The 20,798-nt window shown below is 34.8% G+C and overlaps 3 protein-coding genes across 3 annotated transcripts; 1 reads left to right on the forward strand and 2 right to left on the reverse strand.

Moving 5' to 3' along the window:
• Window positions 1-1,899: 1,899 nt before the first annotated feature.
• On the forward strand, window positions 1,900-4,763 carry LOC132184216 (probable purine permease 5). Its single transcript, XM_059597762.1, has 2 exons — window positions 1,900-1,986; window positions 3,427-4,763. The coding sequence occupies exons 1-2, from the start codon at window positions 1,965-1,967 to the stop codon at window positions 4,494-4,496; spliced, it is 1,092 nt and encodes a 363-aa protein (XP_059453745.1). The 5' UTR covers window positions 1,900-1,964; the 3' UTR covers window positions 4,497-4,763.
• Window positions 4,764-7,447: 2,684 nt separating this feature from the next.
• Window positions 7,448-9,872, reverse strand: LOC132185619 (eukaryotic translation initiation factor 5A-2-like). The gene is made up of 5 exons (XM_059599378.1): window positions 9,676-9,872; window positions 8,537-8,659; window positions 8,386-8,442; window positions 7,826-7,900; window positions 7,448-7,672 (listed from the first exon to the last, which is right to left on the reverse strand). Exons 1-5 carry the CDS (start codon window positions 9,796-9,798, stop codon window positions 7,568-7,570), a joined length of 483 nt encoding a protein of 160 aa, XP_059455361.1. The 5' UTR covers window positions 9,799-9,872; the 3' UTR covers window positions 7,448-7,567.
• A 4,954-nt stretch (window positions 9,873-14,826) lies between these two features.
• LOC132185049 (probable LRR receptor-like serine/threonine-protein kinase At2g24230) lies at window positions 14,827-18,587 on the reverse strand. Its single transcript, XM_059598867.1, has one exon. The coding sequence runs from the start codon at window positions 17,971-17,973 to the stop codon at window positions 15,415-15,417; it is 2,559 nt and encodes an 852-aa protein (XP_059454850.1). The 5' UTR covers window positions 17,974-18,587; the 3' UTR covers window positions 14,827-15,414.
• Between the last annotated feature and the right edge of the window lie 2,211 nt (window positions 18,588-20,798).

The raw sequence follows: 20,798 nt of genomic DNA on the forward strand, positions 1-20,798 counted from the left end.
AAATAAATTGCAACAAGGACAACATTTTTGCATGCCAACCAACTTCAGGGAAGGAGTCATAATACCTTTGGAAAATCATGAGTGGAAATGGACAATGGTGGCACCATCAAAACCTAGATCTGGTTGGATGTTGGTGAGCTGATTGTCCACTCAGTGAGTAAACGACAAGTAGCATTCCCAGGTTAGTAGGTGAGAATCTCAAACATATGCACCCTTGATCTTTGATGATAGTGGATTTTTTTTTTTTTTTTTTCTAAGCTAAAGATAGTTGTATATATATATATATATATATATATATATATATATATAATATGCTTAACGTATTATAATTTTTACAGTAATTTTAATAAGTTTGTTACATACTAGCGTGATAGTTTATAATCAATTAAATGATTAAGAAAATAATTTGATTTGTCCACTTAATTAGTTAGTAACTAACTTGTCAACCATACTCTTAATCATTTTATAGACTATGGGTTGTCACATCAGTTTGTAAGAAAACTAGCTTGTAGTAAAAACTATAGTACGTCTAACAATACTCTAGTAGTATTTACTATCTTGAAAATGTTATTTAAGATAAAATTTTTCTTCAAATTGAGTTGGAATAAATTTCTTCATCATCCAAACATATTAAATTTATAACATTTGATTCTCGCGTGTATTTTTAAATATGCAAATACCAATCACATACTTTAAAAACATCTATCAATTTAACATATTAAGTCGAATTTCTTCTTCTTCTTTTTTTTTTTTTTTTTTTTTTTTTCAATTTAATTTGAAGGAAAACTTTGTCGGATATCTCTATACCATTTTCCTTCTTATGTAGCCTAGCGAAGTCATTAGACAAAACAAACAAAAACAAATAAAAAGAACTTTTTCCCTTTTTATAGTAGGATTACATTTGAGTGGGCTCAATGCATTGGATACACCCATCACCTACCTTTTTTAGGTAAAATAGCAAGCCTTACCTACCCATTTGCTAGCATTGTTCACTCACAGACTCAAAACATATGTTGACAAACAAGTTGAGGAGTGAAAAAGAGTTCTTTGTTTGAGGGGATAGATTATGGCATGAATACAATTTTATTTTATTTTTTTAATTAAAAAGGGTAGGATGAGAAGATCAATTGTGGCTATTATATTTGGACGTGACTATAGTAGTACCTATTCGCTGGAAGCCGCACAGGAGAAACTTAGACGATGGGAACTGCAAGTATTCTTTCAAGTCCGACCGAGCCATAACTTAACCAAACCCTACTAGAGCATCAATGAAAATTTAAGACGACTAATACTAATAAGGCATATGTCAACGGAAATTCGAATACACGCTTTAGTACATGTCATGACCACTTGAAAATTTTCTTGAGCCATACCACCACTCTTGATGGTATAACATGAATACATTTGAAAGCGATAATTATGTAAATACGCTAAACAAATATTGATTTTCTCCTTAAGTGGAAATCGTTTTTAGATTAGTTATCCAAAAATGAAATTAGCTATGTTTTCTATTTTCATAAACTGTTTTCGAAACAAGTTTGCTAAATACTTTTTCAACAAAAAATGGATTTGTAACATCAAAACACTTTTTCTAAAACAAAAATTACACTCAAAATATATTAACAACCAGATCCAATGGATGATGAATTTCTTGCTGTTTATTATCTTTAATTAATTTATTAATTGTTACTTAGATAAAGGACAATAAATAGTTAATGAGTCGATTAATACTTCCATGACAATGCTTGTCGCAACGCATCTCCCAAATATTTTGAACTGTCTCAACCACGAACAAAAGCCATCCACAAAAAATAAAATAAAATAAAAACAAATTTTAATATTAAAAAATAGAAAAGAATATTTATTTAATAAAAAAATGATTTGAATGTCTGACTACAACAGAGAGTCAAGACAGACTCAAGTGTTCAGACTAAAATCTCTCTCTTTTCGTAGTGATTAGTCTTATGCAACCTCTGCTGGAACCAGGTAACGTATTCCGACATTAACGTTGGTAACTGTTTTCCCTATGACTATGAATATTTGTTACAATAATTTTACTCTGTATTTGGTTATGCCTTTTCATTTCTGGGTTCAGGGAAGTTAATGATTTTGGTTAGTTTTATTGTTTGTTTAGTGAATTACAGCTGGGTTATGAGTGTTCAGTTTAAAGGAATTCTGGGATTCTGTTTCTTTGCTGGGAAAATGCAGGAAAGGAATTAAAGATAAATTTTTGCATGTTTAGTTATCACTTATCAGTATGTGGGGTTTGAGAAAACAGAAGCTCCGCTAAAATTATCATAATAAGACAATTTTGTTGAATTTTGCATTTCCTTTTTCTTTTCCATGGTTTTCTCAGCAACCAAACAAAAGGGTATAGTTTTGTCGGTTCTGGTCTGTGTTTATGCATCTGCGGTATTGAAATTAATGGATTTTGCTCGATTTGAAGAAGGTGGTGCTACATACTATGTTTACGTGGAGAGTGGCATGGGATATTTCGCATGTTTCTCTGAGTTTTTTAGATTTATGTTCTTCTTTCTCTATGGGTTTAGGGTTCTATTGTATACTTTCCCGTGTACTTGGATTGCTCCCCTTTGTGCAGAAAGTAAGAACAAAAACTATTTGTGTTCTGTGTTGTTTGCTCCTAATAAGAGTTTGTGAAGAACAATTTCTTTAGAACCTGGGAAGTGCATTTTTTCCGATAAAAGTTTGAAAGCTTCCCTCAGAGAGATCCAAAGTGAATTTGTAGTAATTCTAGCAAACTTCAGGATATTTGGGAGTTTCTTAATGGGATATTTGTGGACAATTTGCTAAGGTATGTTAATTTGAGATGAATTCTGGTTATATTCGCCGGATAGAAATTCTCTACAAACTGGTTTGTAGCTAATTCATACAAACCCTTCTCATATATTTTTTTTAATAGTTATGGGACACATGTCACTTTATTAGATGAATTTGTATGAATTAGCTATAAAACAGTTTGTAGCAAATTTCTGTCCAAAAAGATCTAGTTCTGCAGTAAGGACATTGAAACTCTCCTTGTCCGGAATAATATTGGCAGATGGTGATCTTCCCTAACTTTGCTACCCAGTTTGTTACTTTGCTCATCAAGTGTTTTAATGGAGCATGCAAAACCAGAGATTTGCAGAAGGAATCTTGTCCTGATTTTTAGTTTGAGTCAGAGAAGGGATAAAGAAAATTGTGCCTATACTTCTCTTGCTTTGTGGGATGTGCCCAATCTAATTTATTTTTGCAAGATTATCAGTTAAACATTCTGGTAGTGATAATCCTGTTTAGTTAGTGGAAAAGCTTGGAATTATCAATTGTCTGTTCAATTTTTTCATTTTTCTTTTTGACAAGGGAAAAAAAAAAAAAGGTTCAAGAACAACAAAGATGTGTCAGCTTGAATTTGTTGTGTTTCATTATCAGGTGAGAGGATGGAGGAGGCATCACGAGAGCCTTCTGTTTCATTACGGAGCAAGATATCCACCTATATGACCATGGCTTGGGAAGCATACAAAAAGAAGCCAATCTCACATTGGGTTCTTCTATTTCTGAGTTGTGCAGCAATGCTTGTGGCCTTCCCTGCTTCTAGCCTTCTTTCTCGTCTCTATTATTCGAATGGTGGCACGAGCAAGTGGATCATTTCATGGGTGGCAGTTGCAGGGTGGCCTCTAACTGCTTTGATCTTATTTCCTACATACTTCTTTTGTAAAACCTTTCCTAGTCCTCTGAACTTAAAACTCACTCTTTCCTACATTGTGCTGGGTTTCTTAAGTGCTGCTGACAATCTCATGTATGCATATGCATATGCTTACCTGCCAGCTTCTACTGCTGCTCTTCTGGCATCATCATCCCTTGTGTTTTCTGCACTATTTGGGTATCTTCTTGTGAAGAACAAACTGAATGCCTCGATGATAAATGCCATTGTCATCATTACTGCCGCGATGACCATCATTGCTTTGGATTCAGATTCAGATACATATGGAGATATCACTAATAGCCAATACATCATTGGCTTTATCTGGGATATTTTGGGATCTGCTCTCCATGGGCTCATTTTTGCTCTTTCAGAGCTAGTTTTTGTGAAGTTGTTGGGTAGAAGGTCCTTCCATGTTGTGTTGGAGCAACAACTCATGGTTTCTCTGTTTGCCTTCATATTTACCACAATTGGGGTTGTTGTGAGTAAAGATTTTCAAGGGATGAAATCCGAGGCTAAAAGTTTCGAGGGCGGCACAACTTCTTATCTCCTTGTTCTCATCTGGGGTGCGATCACTTTTCAGCTGGGGGTACTGGGAGCTACTGCTGTGCTTTTCTTGTCATCCACTGTGCTTGCTGGTGTGCTCAATGCAATCAGGGTACCCATCACAAGCATTGCAGCTGTTATATTGTTACATGACCCCATGAGCGGCTTCAAAATTCTCTCTCTGGTGATTACCTTTTGGGGATTTGGCTCATATATATATGGCAGCACGTCCTTTGGTAAAGATTCCTCATAACACTTAAGTTTACGGTGAATTCATTTTCTTCTTGGTTGAATAAACATTGTGGTTAATTTATTATGATATTGTTAGACTGTATTGGTGATTGACTCTTAGAAATGTACCACTACTTCTGTAATATAATTAGTTTTCTGCAGAATCTTATAACTACAACAATTTCATGTGATCATGGCTGTCTTACAAGAATGCCATTGGCTTCAACTGTATATGAGAAAGCAAGTTTGTATCGGAGTGAATGATGTTGAGAAACTTGAGAATTGCATGTTTAAATGATAGATGTCAAGTTTAATAGACCAAGTTAGAAAAATTTCTTCCAATTTAGTTTGAATGAAAACTTTGTCTGAGTGGCTGCATCCCGACCCTGGGCTGATATAAGTTTGTAGTTCCTAATTTGCTTCATATCTACATGACTCCAACATATCTGATTACAAAGTCCTCCCTTGCAGGAAGATCCTAGCTTCAAGTCTTTGATACAAAATAAAACCAGCTCTAAAGAGGGGCTAACAGGGGCAAGGCATGGGGATTTTTATTACTAGGAAACAAATAAAAGAAAATTTAAGCTGATATTGATTACAGTGTCTAGTCCATTAGTGTGTAATAGAGCCTGGAGAATTCTCAGAGGCTTCCCACATACAGCACTAATCAGGACCATTATAAATTCTCTCAAAGAGGGGTTTAATAATGTTGACTAGCCCACTAAGTTCGGGAATAAAATCCTCCCCATCGTAAGTGATTTTACAGATCTAAAGTTGTATATATTGTCACGTCATTTAGCACTAATCAGGGTCATGTATATTGTTACATGCAACAAGACCATGAAATAATTCTTCTCCATTTTACTCGAAAATGAGAGGATTTGATCCCTAAGCTTAAGAGTAAGTTCTAGATACAACTGTTATTGTCTTAACATTATAGGCTAAGCAGTTTTCATAATTTTGCAAGCTGCCTATATCAAGAATCATAATCCTAATCAAGCTTCATATATTACTATACTAGTGTATAAACCAAAAAACAAAAAGACACAGATTAACATCAATGTGATCATTGTAATTTTCACCGCATGAATTATTCTTGGCTTAATGAGGCACTGGTGTTGAATCTTGTTCCTCCTTTCAAAATTTAATCATCTTTCATCACTTTTAATTATACAGATTACCAAATTGAATTTTCGAAAGGATGTCTATTTGTAGAATACTAGCATGGATTCTATGGCTAGTCCAACATAAACACAAATCCAGAAATTGTCAGTTTCGTGTAATAAACAAGAATTATCAATCCTTTGTAACCTTTTCCAATTGGCTTAAAGGAACTTATCAGGTAAAAAAGATAACTCCCTTGAATCAATACTTTTACGTGGCGTTTGGTTTGCGAAATCTACAATTTTTTTGGGTATCTACATTCTTAGAAATATGATGCTTAGGAATCTGAATTCCCAATGATGTAACTTATCCCGCGTTTTGGAATTACTAGAAATCTGATAGGATTCCTAAGAATGAAATTCACATGTTTGGTCTATTCCTAAGTATTCTATAAAAACTACATAATTTGCATGTTTTACTACAAATAAAAAGAAACACCCCATACATATATTTTTCTTTTAAGTCTTTTTGGATAAAATATGAATTAATTAAAACAATAACAATAATAATAAAAATATACAAGAATATAACCCCATAAATTCAACAGACCCTCTAGAGCCCTGGAAATCTTGAAAAAACTACATCAAGCATGCCTCAAAACAAAATATAGTGAAAGATATCCCTTTGCCCTTGAGAGAAAGAGAGAAAACTATGAGCTTTGGCGTTACACGCGTTTGACTGCAGATGTACAAATAAGCTACTCCACAATAATATCTCTATTTTCAATAATTTAAATGAAAATTAAAGAGGGTGTTTGTAGGTTTTTAACGGAACGGGGTCTTTTCTAGTTAATTTAAATTGGATAATATTCAGTTAGATAGTTATATGTGAGAGGTATTTGTGTCTTTTCACTTTTTAAAATAACAAAAATATCCCTCTAATATATATATATATATTCTTTTGACATGTTATCACAAGAAGAGGGGGAAAGAAAATTTAAACTAACGACTTCCGTTTCATAAAACATGATTTCTAGTTGATTGAACAACCCCTTGGAGACAACATCTCTCTAATATAACTAACTGAATATTCTTCAATTCATTTAAACCCGAAAGGATCCTAATTGGCTTTTAACACCTTGTAATTAAAAAACCTATGTGGTGGGCATTATTGTCTTTTAAAAAAACATTAAATATTTCCATGGCAAGGGAATGTATATTCTCACCTCTCTAAAAGAAAAGTAAGCCAAGCCACATTCCCTTGATATCTCTATTCACTCCACTTGAGGCCAATCCAAGAGGTATCATTTGAAATTCCCAAAAATCCTAAAAGATTACCCGTCCAAACACCCCATTAGGGAATCCCTAGAATTAATCCATGAAAGACAAACTAGATGAAGAGGAATCTTGGCTAGCGACAGTTAGTCAAGAACCAACAGTTTACACCACTTTATGACTGACATGCCCATGGAGTGTGAGCCCCCCAAGGTCTTTATATGTGTGAAATGATTTTATTGGAGGCCAATCTCAATCATGAGAGTCACTGGAATTCCCCATGTGTGAAAATATCTGGCTTTTTCCCTTTTTTCAGCTAAATAGCAGAACTCTGGCTATGAAAAAAGAATTGGTCAAACCTGCTGGCTAAAGTTGGGAGCCAGGATAAGTGGAGCTACACAAAAACATGCATCTCGAGCCCCAAAATTGACAAAAGCTTAGAAAAGAAACAAGAGTATGGCGCAATAGATACACATTCATATAATTTCCATCCTGTTGTGTAAACTTATGCTCCCTTCATGAAGGGATCAACAGCCCCACCCTCCTTTCTATTTTTCCCCAATCACAAGCCTGATAAGACTTTAAAGCACACAGCTAAATGCTAAATATCATCTTATTAAAACTTATTTCACAAACAGTAGATAAGATCGTTGTTAGATCTAAAAACAAAAAGTTTCATTTGCAATCAGCTATAGCTACTGCTACAGCATCATATTTAGTTTTTGGGGCCAATGTCCTTAAGGGCACAGATCTGTTCCTCTCCCATTGCAGACATGACTGTCACCACAAGGTCCTTTCCTTCGCCAAACCCATCTTTAATCTATACACAGGAAAGTAAATACAAGAATTTTAGTCTATACAGACAAAAGAATATAGAGAATATGTAAAAGATAAGAGTGAATTAATGGACTCTCAAGATTTTGATGCATAAGCAAATGGGCAAGGTTAATGGAAACTTTCTCAATTTAGATACCTGAGTGAGCAGATTGTCATCGGTGGGAAGCCTCAGATCATCCTTTGTGTTTCCATTATCAGTTAGAAGACTCACCTACAAGACCACCAAACTTATTTTGGTTAAAATCACAAACTACAGTCAGCAAGGGCATTATGAATCTGATTAGGATCCACTAATCAGACCACCAAACTAATCGTTTCTTTTTTAGAGTTCCCTTTGGAAATGAAGCATTGTTCAATTTGCATTAGAATCATGACTGTAAATAGTGTTCTATCTAATTCACTGAAAGTAGATTTCTAGTAAAGCTGGCGGAAACATTCTTGTATCCAGGTAGTATTGCATTACTCATGCATATAACTTTCCTTAAATTTGGAATAGTAGGCAAGCTGAAACCGAGCAAATAATTTTTATCACCCAAACCAAAAGTTCGGATGGAAGAATTAAAAGAAGGCACAAAGTCCTGTTGACACACAATGAATTCCCTCTATCATCAGTATTATCAATTGATTGTTTGTTAATCATCACATAACTCATTCCTTGCAACCAAAAATCAGTAATAATTAATGAAGAAAACTTACAAAACCATCTTCGGAGATATCAATGAGCTGATAGTCAGTACGATTAACATGAGGAACCTGTAAAAAGAAATAATGAATGAAAAGGACCAATAACAAAATGTGCTCTAGCACGAAAGAACACCCACACAGTGAAACAAAATTAGAGGTTTACATCACAGTTGTGGGATGAAGGAACAATATCTTCGAGCTTCTTCCCATTAAATATGTCAATTGCCACGAAGTGGCACTTTGCATGTCCATGCTTGCCAGTTTTGGAAGTGGAAACTTCTACAACCTGGTTTCAAAAACCCCCACCCAAACAAACAGCTCATGAATTGAAAAGATAAAAATTTGATTGCTTAAGAGATAACACCACCATACCAAAGCTTTTTTTAAAGTACACAAAGATAAAAGGTTTAACATTAAACATGAAGGGCAAGACGAACAACATAAATGAGTAATGAGCTACAGCGTACAACTGTACCTGCATCTCTCATAAGTAATAGTATTAGTATTGTCAGTTTCATTCATAGGCTTTTTCTCAAGTGAGAGCAATTGGATGCTTAAATGCAACAAGGCAAAGCACAACATTGAAGTTATCAACAAGCTTAAGCTTATTATTACCACCTAGATTTTTAACATGATATATTAACCCATAAAACACTTTCTGATAATTATTTGAAAGAAAGAATAGCCCCAGATAATCATAAATGGTGATGTAATTCCAAATTCTATACCCTCAAAAGGGACTCGAGCCGTCACACATGCAAACCTCACACCTTCAACATGTTATTCACAATTACCAGTTTTTTGACATGCATTCATCAAAACAGTTTCTGTTTTTTTGACATGTAGCAGAGTTAGGCATCGCCATTAAGCTTCAAAAATAACCAACAAGAGATACACACAACCACATGCAAACCTACTGAAATATGCTTTTAAGTTACCAAATTTTTATACACAAAGTCCCAACAAAGTAAAAAGAAAAAACAAGTTTTTGAGAGCAAGCCCACATGATATTTGATAACAACTTCAATTAAACCGAAAATCACAACTTTAATCAACTAATCAAAAATCATATGAACTTTCTACTAAAGAAACAACAAATCTCCACCCAAAACTTGCACACAAATTCTCCCCAGAAAGAAAAACCTAAAAGAAAAAAACCCAACAATTGATAAAGCACCAATGATCATCAAACTAAAACTAAACCGTCAAAGATCTAGTAAAATAACACAAGCCCAGATAAGAATTTTCAATAGTAGACCAAAAAAGAATAAGATAAAGGAAAAACAGAGAGAAAGGCTGAACCTTGCAAGGCCTGTTCTTGATGACGATGTAGCCACTCTTGCGAATGGCACCAGCTTGTTGAGGGTAGGTCTTTGACGCTCCTGCGTCGGCCTTGGACTCGAAGTGGTGCTCCTCGTCCGACATTTTTCCAAGCTTTCTTTCTGTTTCTCTCACTCTCTCTGTCTCTCCGCTTTGTTCTTTCTGACAATGAAGAGGACGACTTTAAGAGGTGGCCTATTCTTTATAGAGTCTGAGGTCCACATTCTTAACCCTGGTTAACGTAGGATCAGATCTTGGCCGTTGGATCATTGGGTTGGAGTTTGGCAATCATATCCTCTCGTGTGCTATTTGCATGTATGTAAAGTTGGTGGAGATCGTTATCGGCTACAATGCCTTTTAGGTGTTACTGCTATAGGCTATAGCCCAAATCTGCGTCAACTAATTTTATATCAAAGGTCTAAATTCTGCCACGTAATCTCAATCTCAACACGTAGGTAATGATGTAAATTTCGCAACATTAATGGGTTTTTTGTTATTTTGTTCTCGTAACAAAAATTATGATTTAGCTTTTAAGCTTTAAAAATAAAAAAATAAATAAAGGTTGATAAGAACTACTACGTCGACTCAATTCAGTTTTTTAAATAAAAATATATTTTTAGAGCATATAATTCTCATTCATATTTTTTATAATATTAACTGAACATGTAATTCTCATATAAATTATTAATGTAGATGAGAATTACTTAAAAACACATGTCAATTTAATATATTAAATTTGAAAGAATTTCTCAAAACTTTGATGTTATCCTTATAAACACACATGAACGTTAAATTTTTTTTTTTGGACATGTCCATACAAGAGAAGGGAAAAGAGAGATTTGAACTAGTGACTTCTGTTTCATGAAGCGTGGTTCACAGCCGATCAGGCCACCCCTTAGGACCTCATGAACGTTAATTGAATATATATTAAAATCTTATTGTTTAACATCTTTGTTGTCTTACTTGAATGTTTTTTAATTTTTTAAATTATCTTTTACTGCCCTATCTCTCTGATTTATTTATTTATTTTCTTCTTTTTCCAAAACGTGTAATCCTTGGATTTGTGCCAAAAATAGCCATCTTTGAATGCCCACAGCCAACCTTGAACGGCTCTCATGCACCATGTCTTCTCTAAAGATGGTTTGGGAATAAGCATGTGATGCCCCAATGCAAAGCCATTTGGGTCCATGGGAATCTATTCTATATTTCCACCCCTTGTAATTAAAAGCAATGAAAATTTTCTAGTCTCCACATCACTTAGTGGAAGAATGTGTAAAGTTTTGTACTTTCACAAAAAAGTACAAGAATGTTTTGTTTTGTTTGTGACAATGTTTTTCTAAAAAGTAAATTTAAAGTTTTTTTTTTTTAAAAAAAAAACTTAGTTTATTAAATTGATATATGTTCTTAAAAACATATGATTCTCATGTCACCTACTTTGGAATATGTGTCCCTTTTTTCTGGGAGGCTATGTAGAGGTGTTCCTTTAGATACTTGCTACATTACGTGCATATAGCTTTCTGATTATTTTTCATGTCAAAGCTACTTGAATGGACCTAGAAACTAGAAAGTAGAATGTATATAAACTTTGAGTAAAACTCACAATTGTAAACCGATTTGCAAGGAGAGGATGTCAAATAGTTTATATACATATGGTTAAGATTAAACTTAACTCACGTAGAATACAAGGATTGTAACATACTACCACGTTTCGTAGTTGACATCTACGGCAACTCACTCTATCTATATGGATCTGATGGTGGTCATTTCTCTTTTGACAACTTCACTCATTTATCAATATTCAATAACTTAATACTATGCTCATACATAGTACCATTACATTTTAATCTGACCTTTAAGTCGCCCTCACTATGACTCGACCACAAAGTGGCAACTAATTTGATCCCATATTTGACGTGGTAGTCAGCTCTAATACCAAATAATACAAATTTTGAGCAAAATTCACTATTAAAAATTGGCTTGTAAGAAGAGGGTGTCCAAAATTTTATACATACATGATTAATAAAACACACGAATTGTAAAAGAGTGACCGTTTATTGTGTCACCGGTGGGTGGCAACACATTATTTGGAAGATATACAATTTTTGTTTAATGAGTTATCTAGCGACTATAATAAGTTATAATTAATAATAAATGTAAAAAACTAGCACAATAATTGAGAAACTACACCTAATAGATGTAATTTTTAAAGGATATGGGGCAACTTGTTCAACCTTCTCCTATTCATCTCTTTGGACCACTCATTTACTTATCTAGGAATATGAGAATATTGCTGTTAAAAGGATTAGAGGGTGGGCCAAGATTTTGACTACTAAAGAATGCATTCACTTTGAAATTGCAACTTTATTCAACTCTTAGAAGCACATCACAAAATTGGCATGTCATAATAATGGCTATCATTTTAATAAATTGCATGCTTTTGTGTAAGGATATTTGATCACAAATTAGTTTTTATTGAAAATTGAATTAGAAGAATTTAAACTGACATATGTTAATTTTATAACACAAAATGCATGTAAGAATTATATATTTTAAAAATAAACCTCAATTAAATATATTGAAATAAAAGAATTTCCTTTTAACTCAACTAAAAAGGAAACTTTGCCCTTAAACTATTGTCTTGACAAATGCAAGTTGAAGGTATTTTGATTCCGTTTAGTAATTCTTTTCAAAGCGTATTTTTTTATTTTTTGTTTGAAAATATATTTTGATGTGATATAAAAATAAAAATAATTTTAAATATTTGGTGAGTATTTTGAATTATTTATTATTATTATTATTATTATTATATAAAAAGCCTCTCTGCCATATGAAAATATACTGCAGTCATGCTATGCAACAGAGGGGAGACAAAAGGGGAGTTGGGGGTTAAAAAAGATCCCTCTGTACTTATCAAAAGGGCTCTTTTATCTGATAGGATTACTTTTCAAGTTGACTATAAACAGTGGTGCTACTTAAAAATAACAATAATAAAAATAAATAAACAGTGGTGCTTCTTTCAATTTACTGTACAGAGGATGTAATTATTATGGTGGTGGGTGAGAGCCGAGAGGGATTTGAAGAGAAGACTCTAATAGAACCCCTTAAGAGTGGCCCATGAAACCAAAGCCCAAAACCCTCATTAGCTTGGGCATTCTTTATCCACCTTCAATGGGTTTGTCATGCTGAATAAAAAAAGAAAAAAAAAAAGAAAAAAAAAGAAAAGAAAAGAGGGTTTGTCATGCTGTGCACAATGGGAATGAATAATTTTTATGTCTATTACCATGATGATAAGTATTGAAATGGATATTGAAAAACAGGTCATGGGTGTGTTTCACCGGCTATATATCCAGAGTTAAGACTACAAAAATTTCAGTACTCAATTGGGTTTTTTGGGGTATGCATAAATCTAAACTCAATCAAACACTAAAGAAGATGATCTTACATGAATCACCCATCATAAGTGATGGACCAAATATTCTCTTGGCCAACCCAAATTGAGAACACAGACTTTGGGCCCCAATGGTTTTTGGTCAGAATGATAAAAGTTCAAACCGTGAAAAAACATAGATAATAAGACCTAATTAGGGGAGAAGCTCAGATAGCTCAATTAGGCGTGTCAGCATAGTAGTTGTGTAAAGAATGTCAAAATTGTGATATGAAGAATAATCATTCTACGATATCAGACGAAGGATTTGGCTAAGACCATGACTTGTTAGAGAGCGTAGAGTTCAACACAGAATCTAGCTACAATCATAACCTACTAGTAAGTGAAAAATTCAGCACGACACTTGGTTAATGTCATACCCCATTAGTGGGCGCCCCATATAAGGAGAGGATATACAATTATTTCATGTACAATCACACAATCCATCTCATACACAATCTTCCAAAAATATCTTAGCTATGTTCCTAATAATGACACCCCTTTATAAGTGGACACCCCACATAAGAAGAAGATATACGATCATTGTAGGTACAATCACATAATCTTCTAAAAATATCTTAGTTTTCTTTCTAAGAGCGACACCCCATTTTTTTCTTGCTAACTTAAGCATTAGAAAATCTTTCCGCCAACAAATCCCAATAAGCCTTTGAACGAGATCCACCGGTTGTACAGGCATTCATGATTTAAACTTGGTCATGCGATCAATTGCTTCGCATCATCGAGAAGCGTAACCCAAATGACAAAAATGAAAGTCTCTCTAAAGTTAATTAAGTACTATATGAAATGATGAGTAATTAACCTGGCAATCGGCATAAACCTTTTAAAGCATGACTTGAGCAGTAGCACATGATGATTGTGCTTGACAATTATTACCCCCCACCAATTGGAGCATAACCCCAAATCAACACATCTAATCTCTCACACATAATTGTTTTATGATGCTGGAATTCATAGTGGGTTTGGGAATTTTTGTATGAAAAACAAGGGACAAGTATTCTAAGCCATCCATTAAGTCAAAGAAAGATGCATTTACTTATTTATTTATTTATTTGTAGTAGTGCAGAATAGGGAAAAATTCCACCATGAGACAGGGTAAGGGCATGAATAATTTTGGTGACCACATTAACTGACACGTCACACTTGGCTAGAATAACTACAACGCGGCCAATTTCTTTGCCTTTGTTCTTTAGTTCAACTTGTTCTGCTTTTTGTCCAAATTTAAGTAAAAAAACAATGACATGTGAACAACCTAACCAATTCAAACCCCACTTTTGAAAAACTATAACTAACGATAGTGATGTTCCAGACCATTACATAATTTACATTTCCTTTTAATTTAACAGTTTCAAAGCACATGGTTTTAAAAAAATAGTGATTTTAAAACACAACTTGTTAAAAACGTAATTTAGTCTTTAAAATTGTGCATCCTTAAAAATATATCACATTGTCTACGGCATTATGTTTTTTAACACTCTCAAACAAAACACTTTTCGCGATTTTGTTCAAAAACGGGCATTTTGGCTGCAATATTGCGAAGCCAAACACTCCCTTAGTATTATCTCATGTAGAACCATCTCTGTCTCTCCTGTTGGCAATTCATTTCACACATGCACAGGCTTGAATTTGTACATTTTTACTAAATATGAGTCCCAAATTTCAACCATGTACAACCAAATTCCTTGACAAGTGCTGCTACTTTTTCTTTCACATGTATAGCCACCAACAGAGGTAATTGTTCAATATATAGTCTAAAGGTGGTCCATGGCTTTATACCAACACCACGACTGCAATATATTCTACTTTGAAATGGCACTCTAGAAGAATACATAAACTAGCATACGCATTTGGATATGTCATGGAGCAACCAGAAGCTTTTCTCTCCAAGAAGGATCCCTAGCTAACCCATTAACACCAATGTGAGCTTTGAATTCTCATTCCAAGGCATTAAAACCAAAAAGAATCAAAAGCAAATGTTAAGTTTCAGCTAAATTTGTTTCAGAGTCTTTTCTAATACTAGAAGTAGAAACACATGGAGATACCATGGTGAAAGGAATGAAGGATCAAACTCTTTTTGTATATAAATTAAGCTTTTACGCCACCCAAAAAGGGAAGTTAAATAGAAAGACATCAAAACCAAAACAGAATTTCAGGGCAACTGTACACTACCCTCCATGGCAGCATAGAAAGAACTCATAACAGAGAAAAAGAACAAAGGAGGAGAAAAGCAAAGCAAAGAAACTTCCATATTGTCTCATTTTTTTCACGTTTGTTCTTCACTAATGAGATGTTGGCTCAATATCTTTAAGAAGTCCAACTATTTGCTGCATGGTTGGTCGCTTTGTGGGAAGGTCAGCCGTGCACAGATATCCAATCTTGAGGGCCTCCACCATCTGGTCATCTGGTCCTGTATCAAGTATTTTTGGATCAATAGCTCTCAACCCTTGGTTCTTCCTTACTAACCCTCTAACCCAACTCACCAAATTTGCTTCTTTCTCCTCAGGATAATCATCTCCAATTGGCTTTTTCCCAGTAATTAGCTCTAACAGAACAACCCCAAAGCAATATACATCGGATTTTGGTGTTGGGGGGTCGTATTCTGGATGAGAAAATTCTGGTGGCACATACCCGGGTGACCCACGAGCTATCTCCTCATCTAAACCATTGCCAAAAATTTTAGCCAGACCAAAATCAGATAGTCTTGGCTCCAAGTCATAATCCAGATAAACACTGCTAGCTTTGACATCCCTATGAATAATTGGAGGTGAGCAGCCATGGTGGAGAAATGCCAGCGCACGGGCTGTGCTGAGCGCAATTTTGTGACGAAATCTCCAAGTTGTTAACAACCCTTCAGACCCAACATTTTGAATTCCATTAATATCATTTTGTTCCCATGTATCCGTGCTCCAGTCCTCCGTAATCTGAATCCCTAGTGGCAAGTCATGCAGTAAATTCTGCAAGTTACCATTCTCCATGTAGTCATAGATAGCAATTCTTTGATCCCCAGCTAAGCAATATCCAGTCAATGGAACAAGATTGGGGTGCTTGATTCGACCAAGACACTCGAGCTCTCTTGCAGCTTCTTGGTCTGTTAATGTAGATCCATGGACCAAAACTTTCACTGCTACATGAATTCCACCAGGTAGAAATCCTCTATAAACAGGCCCAAATTTGCCTTCAGCCAAAAGGGTACCACGGTCAAAATTTGAAGTTGCAGATAAGAGGTCTGCAAATGTGATATTCAACAATGGTTTCTCAAATATCACTACAGGCACTGAATTTGCTTGCTTAACATCAGCCACCCATGTCGTCGAATCAGTTTGGAATGAGAAGGGGCCTGAAATAGTTTGTTCTCTGTATGAGGTCTGCTTCACAGCCCACATTCTAGCTTTCCTTCTGCAACCGCATGCTAGAAATAGCAATACCCCACTGAGCAAGCAGATCATTGAGAGGGTTAAAGCCAGAGCAAGCTTCATTCCCTTATGACTGGATCGTCCTTTTTGGAAGAAGATAGGGTTAGCAGCAATTGGACAGCTGCTAGATGAACCAAAGAAGGCTGTTTGGAGGGTCTCATTGGATAACTTTGAATCACAGAATGTAAGGTTATTGTAGGAGAAGTTGAACCTCTCCATCCATCGGAGTTTCTCTAAGAGGGAGAAAGGAACTTCTCCAGTCAAGTTGTTGAGTGAAACATCCAGAAGTTGGAGGTTTTTGATACCTAGTACTGGAATTTTTCCGGTAAGATGGTTGCCGGAAAGATCAAGAGTATTCAAACTAACTAATTGCAGGATTTCATCAGGAATGTGACCAGTGAGACTAGTTTTAGACAAATTGAGATACTCTAAATTCAATAGCATTTCAATTCTGGGGAAGTCTTGTCTGCTAAATCTATTGCATGCAAGATTAATGTGTTTGAGATTCTGGGCTTGACTCAAATTATGGAAAATCTCTCCACTGAGCTGATTCTCAGACAAGTCTAGATAAACCAAATGAGACCAATTGTAACTTGAGTTGAATTGTACCTGGGAAATGTGACCTTGAAATTGGTTTCTGCTCAGGTCTATAATCTTCAGCTGCTCCTGAAACACACCCATTATAGAACCCTCGAACAAATTCCCAGATATGTTAAGGCTAGTGATTGATTTCATTCCCGAGAAATCCGAATCTCGGCCGAAAATATGATTTCCTGCAAGGTTCAAGGTCTTGAGCTTCAGAAATGCAGCGCCAAAACCATCTGGAAGAGACCCACTTAGCCGATTCGACGAAAGATCAATGGTAACCAGAGAACGGCAATTCAGAATTCCTGATGGGATGCTCTGCTCGAACCCATTGCCATTGAGTTTAAGGACTTGCAGGCTGACTAGGGAGCTCATGGCTGCTGGAATTTCCCAAGAAAAATTGTTGCTTGAAATGTCAAGGATTTCAAGGAAACCAAAATTGCCAATGTTGCTAGGTAGGGGCCCAGAAATCAAGTTGGAGGAGAGATTAAGGGTCTTGAGTAAGCCTAAACTCCACAAATCTGAAGGCAAGCCAGTGATTTTGTTGTTGCTAAGATCCAAAGAATGAAGCTTGGAGAGCTTGCCAATGGTGGTGTCAGGAATAGAACCAGTTAGGCCTAAACCAGAAGCTACCAACTGAACAACATGTTCATTATCTTTATCACAGAAAACCCCTTCCCATGAGCAAACGGGAGCAGACAAGTTGACTTGAGAAGAGGCTAAACCCATCTTCTGAAAGAACTCAGAGACAAAGAAACCATCCGTGTTGGGTTGTTGAGAAGCCAAAAGCTTGAAGAACAGTGTGAGAGCCAAAATAGAGCCAAAGAAACAAAAACCCATTTGGGAATGATGTCTCAGACTGAGAAAAAACAATATAGAAAAGGAAATTGAACCCAAACCCTCCAACCAGTTCAAGCTTTCTCAAAAGCTTGGAAACCACCACCACCACTCAATCATGAATGGTTCTGGGTCCATCTCAGAAACTACTTAACTGGTTTCTACAACTCCACAAAGTCCAACACCAAAACCAACCAGACTACAGTGTTTTTGGGTTTTTCAAGAAAATTTGATTCTTGGGTTCAAACTCTCCTAAACAAAAACTTTCCCTCCAGATTTATAATGCCCAAAAGAAACAAATGTATTCAGATAACAATGGAGTTTGCTGGGGTTTTCAAGAGAGAATGTGAGTCTTACCTTGTCTGGCTCTGGAGGTCTTTGAAAGCCAACAAAAACAAGCAAACGCAAGTGAAAGAAGCACTTTTTGTCTCTGTGCAGAACATGGGGCAAGCTCTAGTTTTGCTGCATAATTATTTAATAAAGTCCATTTCTTTTTTTTAGAAAGGTGTAAAAAAGGAAGGTCTTTTCTGAGAGGGGGAGAGAGAGAGAGTTGTACAGAAGGGTATAGCGGGAAGGAAAGAAACCAATCAGCATGGGGCGGTCAGAGGTTGGAGTCCATAAATGACATATATTGAATACAAATATCTGTCCAGAGTTGGTGTATTTATTCAGAGCCTCTTGGTGGGAATTCAATGATTCTTCATTGAGTGTTGTTGATCAGCTTTTTCTTCCAGTGAAAAAAGTTTTCTGTCTTCTTCTCTCTCCATCTAAAATGCTATGGACTTTTAGCAGAAAGAGTGATAGGAGGGCTGTGTTTGTTTTTCTCTTTCGCCATGTGTTTTTAAAACAAAAAAAAAAAAATCGAAAACAACTCAAAACACAAAATATTATTTTCAATTTTACATCCTATTAAAACATTATTTTAAATAAATAATAAAAAATACGCTCCAAAATGTATTAATAAACATAGCAGTAATTTCTTTCTTATCAACATTTTTTTTTTTTTTTGAGCATTAACATAGCCAAGGAATAGTATACTTCTATTTAGCAAATATTCCTTCCAATGAATCTTAGTGCATTTTGTAGATTAAAAGGGTAATTTTAAATCCAATTATATAAAATTTACCGCTTGAAGAGTTTTTTTTTTTTAAAAAAAAAAAAAAAAAAAATTGATTTGGAAACGTAAAATAAAAAAAAATTAACTAGGCAAGTGGTGCACGTTTGCTTCATCTTGTAACTAAAAAATACGTTTTCAAATTGCACGTGTTAAAACCATTATTTTTAGATCGCAAACTCGGTTTAGCATGTTTCAAAGACTTTTTCTTTTATTCCTAAGAGGATTTTCTAAAAATAGTTTCATTTTTTAATGTATTGTTTTGTCTTTCTAGAGTCCAATATGTATGTCAAAAAAGTGGCCAAAATATCAGGAAAGGTCTTGCACAAGATGTTTAGTTTAAAATGTTAGATAGTTAAAAGATTTCATATCCTCTAATTTCACATTTAAGTTGCATTGAATCCATTGACCATAGCATGTAATATGCAAGAAGTATCTTGCATTGTCTTCCCCTATAAGAAGACTTGTGTGCTTAAAATCTATCACATCCCAATAAAAATTATAAAAGCAAACTATTATTTGGACTTCACTACGAGGAGAGAAGGTTGTTACACATTCATCTCTTGCTCATTTTTTGTCCATTTTTCTTGCATATTTATCATTGAATCTGTAGAATCTACCTGTGAGTCTCACGGTATATTTGTCAATCTCTTGTATAGAGAGATAAAAATGGATAAAATATGAAAAAAAAAACAAATATTTCTCTCGTAACGAGTATGTTTGGCCCGCGATTTCACATGCTAAGCGTATAAATTGTAAACAAAATAACAAAAAAATATTATGTTTTAGAGTCTATTTGAAGAAAAAAATAAAAAATTTTGATGGTTTGAAAATATAAAAAAACTCATTAACTACTTTTCAAAATCGTTAAATATGTTTTCGTTAGGCATCAAAATTCAATTTTTATTTATATTTTTGTTTTCGTAATAAAAATTCAATCCTAGAACATTTTAAAATGTATGTCTTTTTCACAGCATCGACTCGTTGACGCCGTGTAATGTTGATTGGTTGAATTATATTATGGTGGGCATTTCAATAGATTAGATACGAGTATTGGTGGAAATCATATCGTATTTTTGTTGACTTTAACCCTTGGAAAAAGTTTCTCCCACTCCATTTTCTCATGGGAAATTATTATTTTTATTTTCCCACCCTAAACAAATATGCTTTTTAGCAAGTATATGATGAGGCCAGCCTGAGTGTAATAAGATTGGAAGGTCCATGCTTGTGGACTAAGTTTTCTTTCCAAGTCGGTAAGAGAAAATTCTTTCAATTCAGTATATCAAACAGATATCTATCTGTGTGTTATGTTTTAAAGACAGATGTCAATTTAATAGACTGAATTAGACAAAAATTTTCTGACCGACTATCGCTAGCTAGAATCAACCATATGCACCATTAACATGGTGGGGCATCTCAGATTCAAATGAAAAAGAAAGAAAAAGTAAAAAATCTATGAGTGTCGTGTTAGTCTTTTCATGTAAACCATATCTCAAAAATCCATATTGTATACAGATTAAAGAAAGATCATGATGTGAAGTTGGGTATACTCTATAGTCTATGGCCTGGATCATTGAGTTAGCCCCACTACCCTTCTTTCTCTCTCTCTCTCCTTCCCGTACTTTTCTTCGAGAGTTTGTGGATACATAATAATGGATTACTAGATGAAAGATTGATTTTGAAGGCACTTTGGGTCCGTTTGTCTATGCTTGTT

This window comes from Corylus avellana, chromosome ca6 (assembly GCF_901000735.1).
Source record: "Corylus avellana chromosome ca6, CavTom2PMs-1.0".
Classification (NCBI taxonomy): Eukaryota; Viridiplantae; Streptophyta; class Magnoliopsida; order Fagales; family Betulaceae; genus Corylus; species Corylus avellana.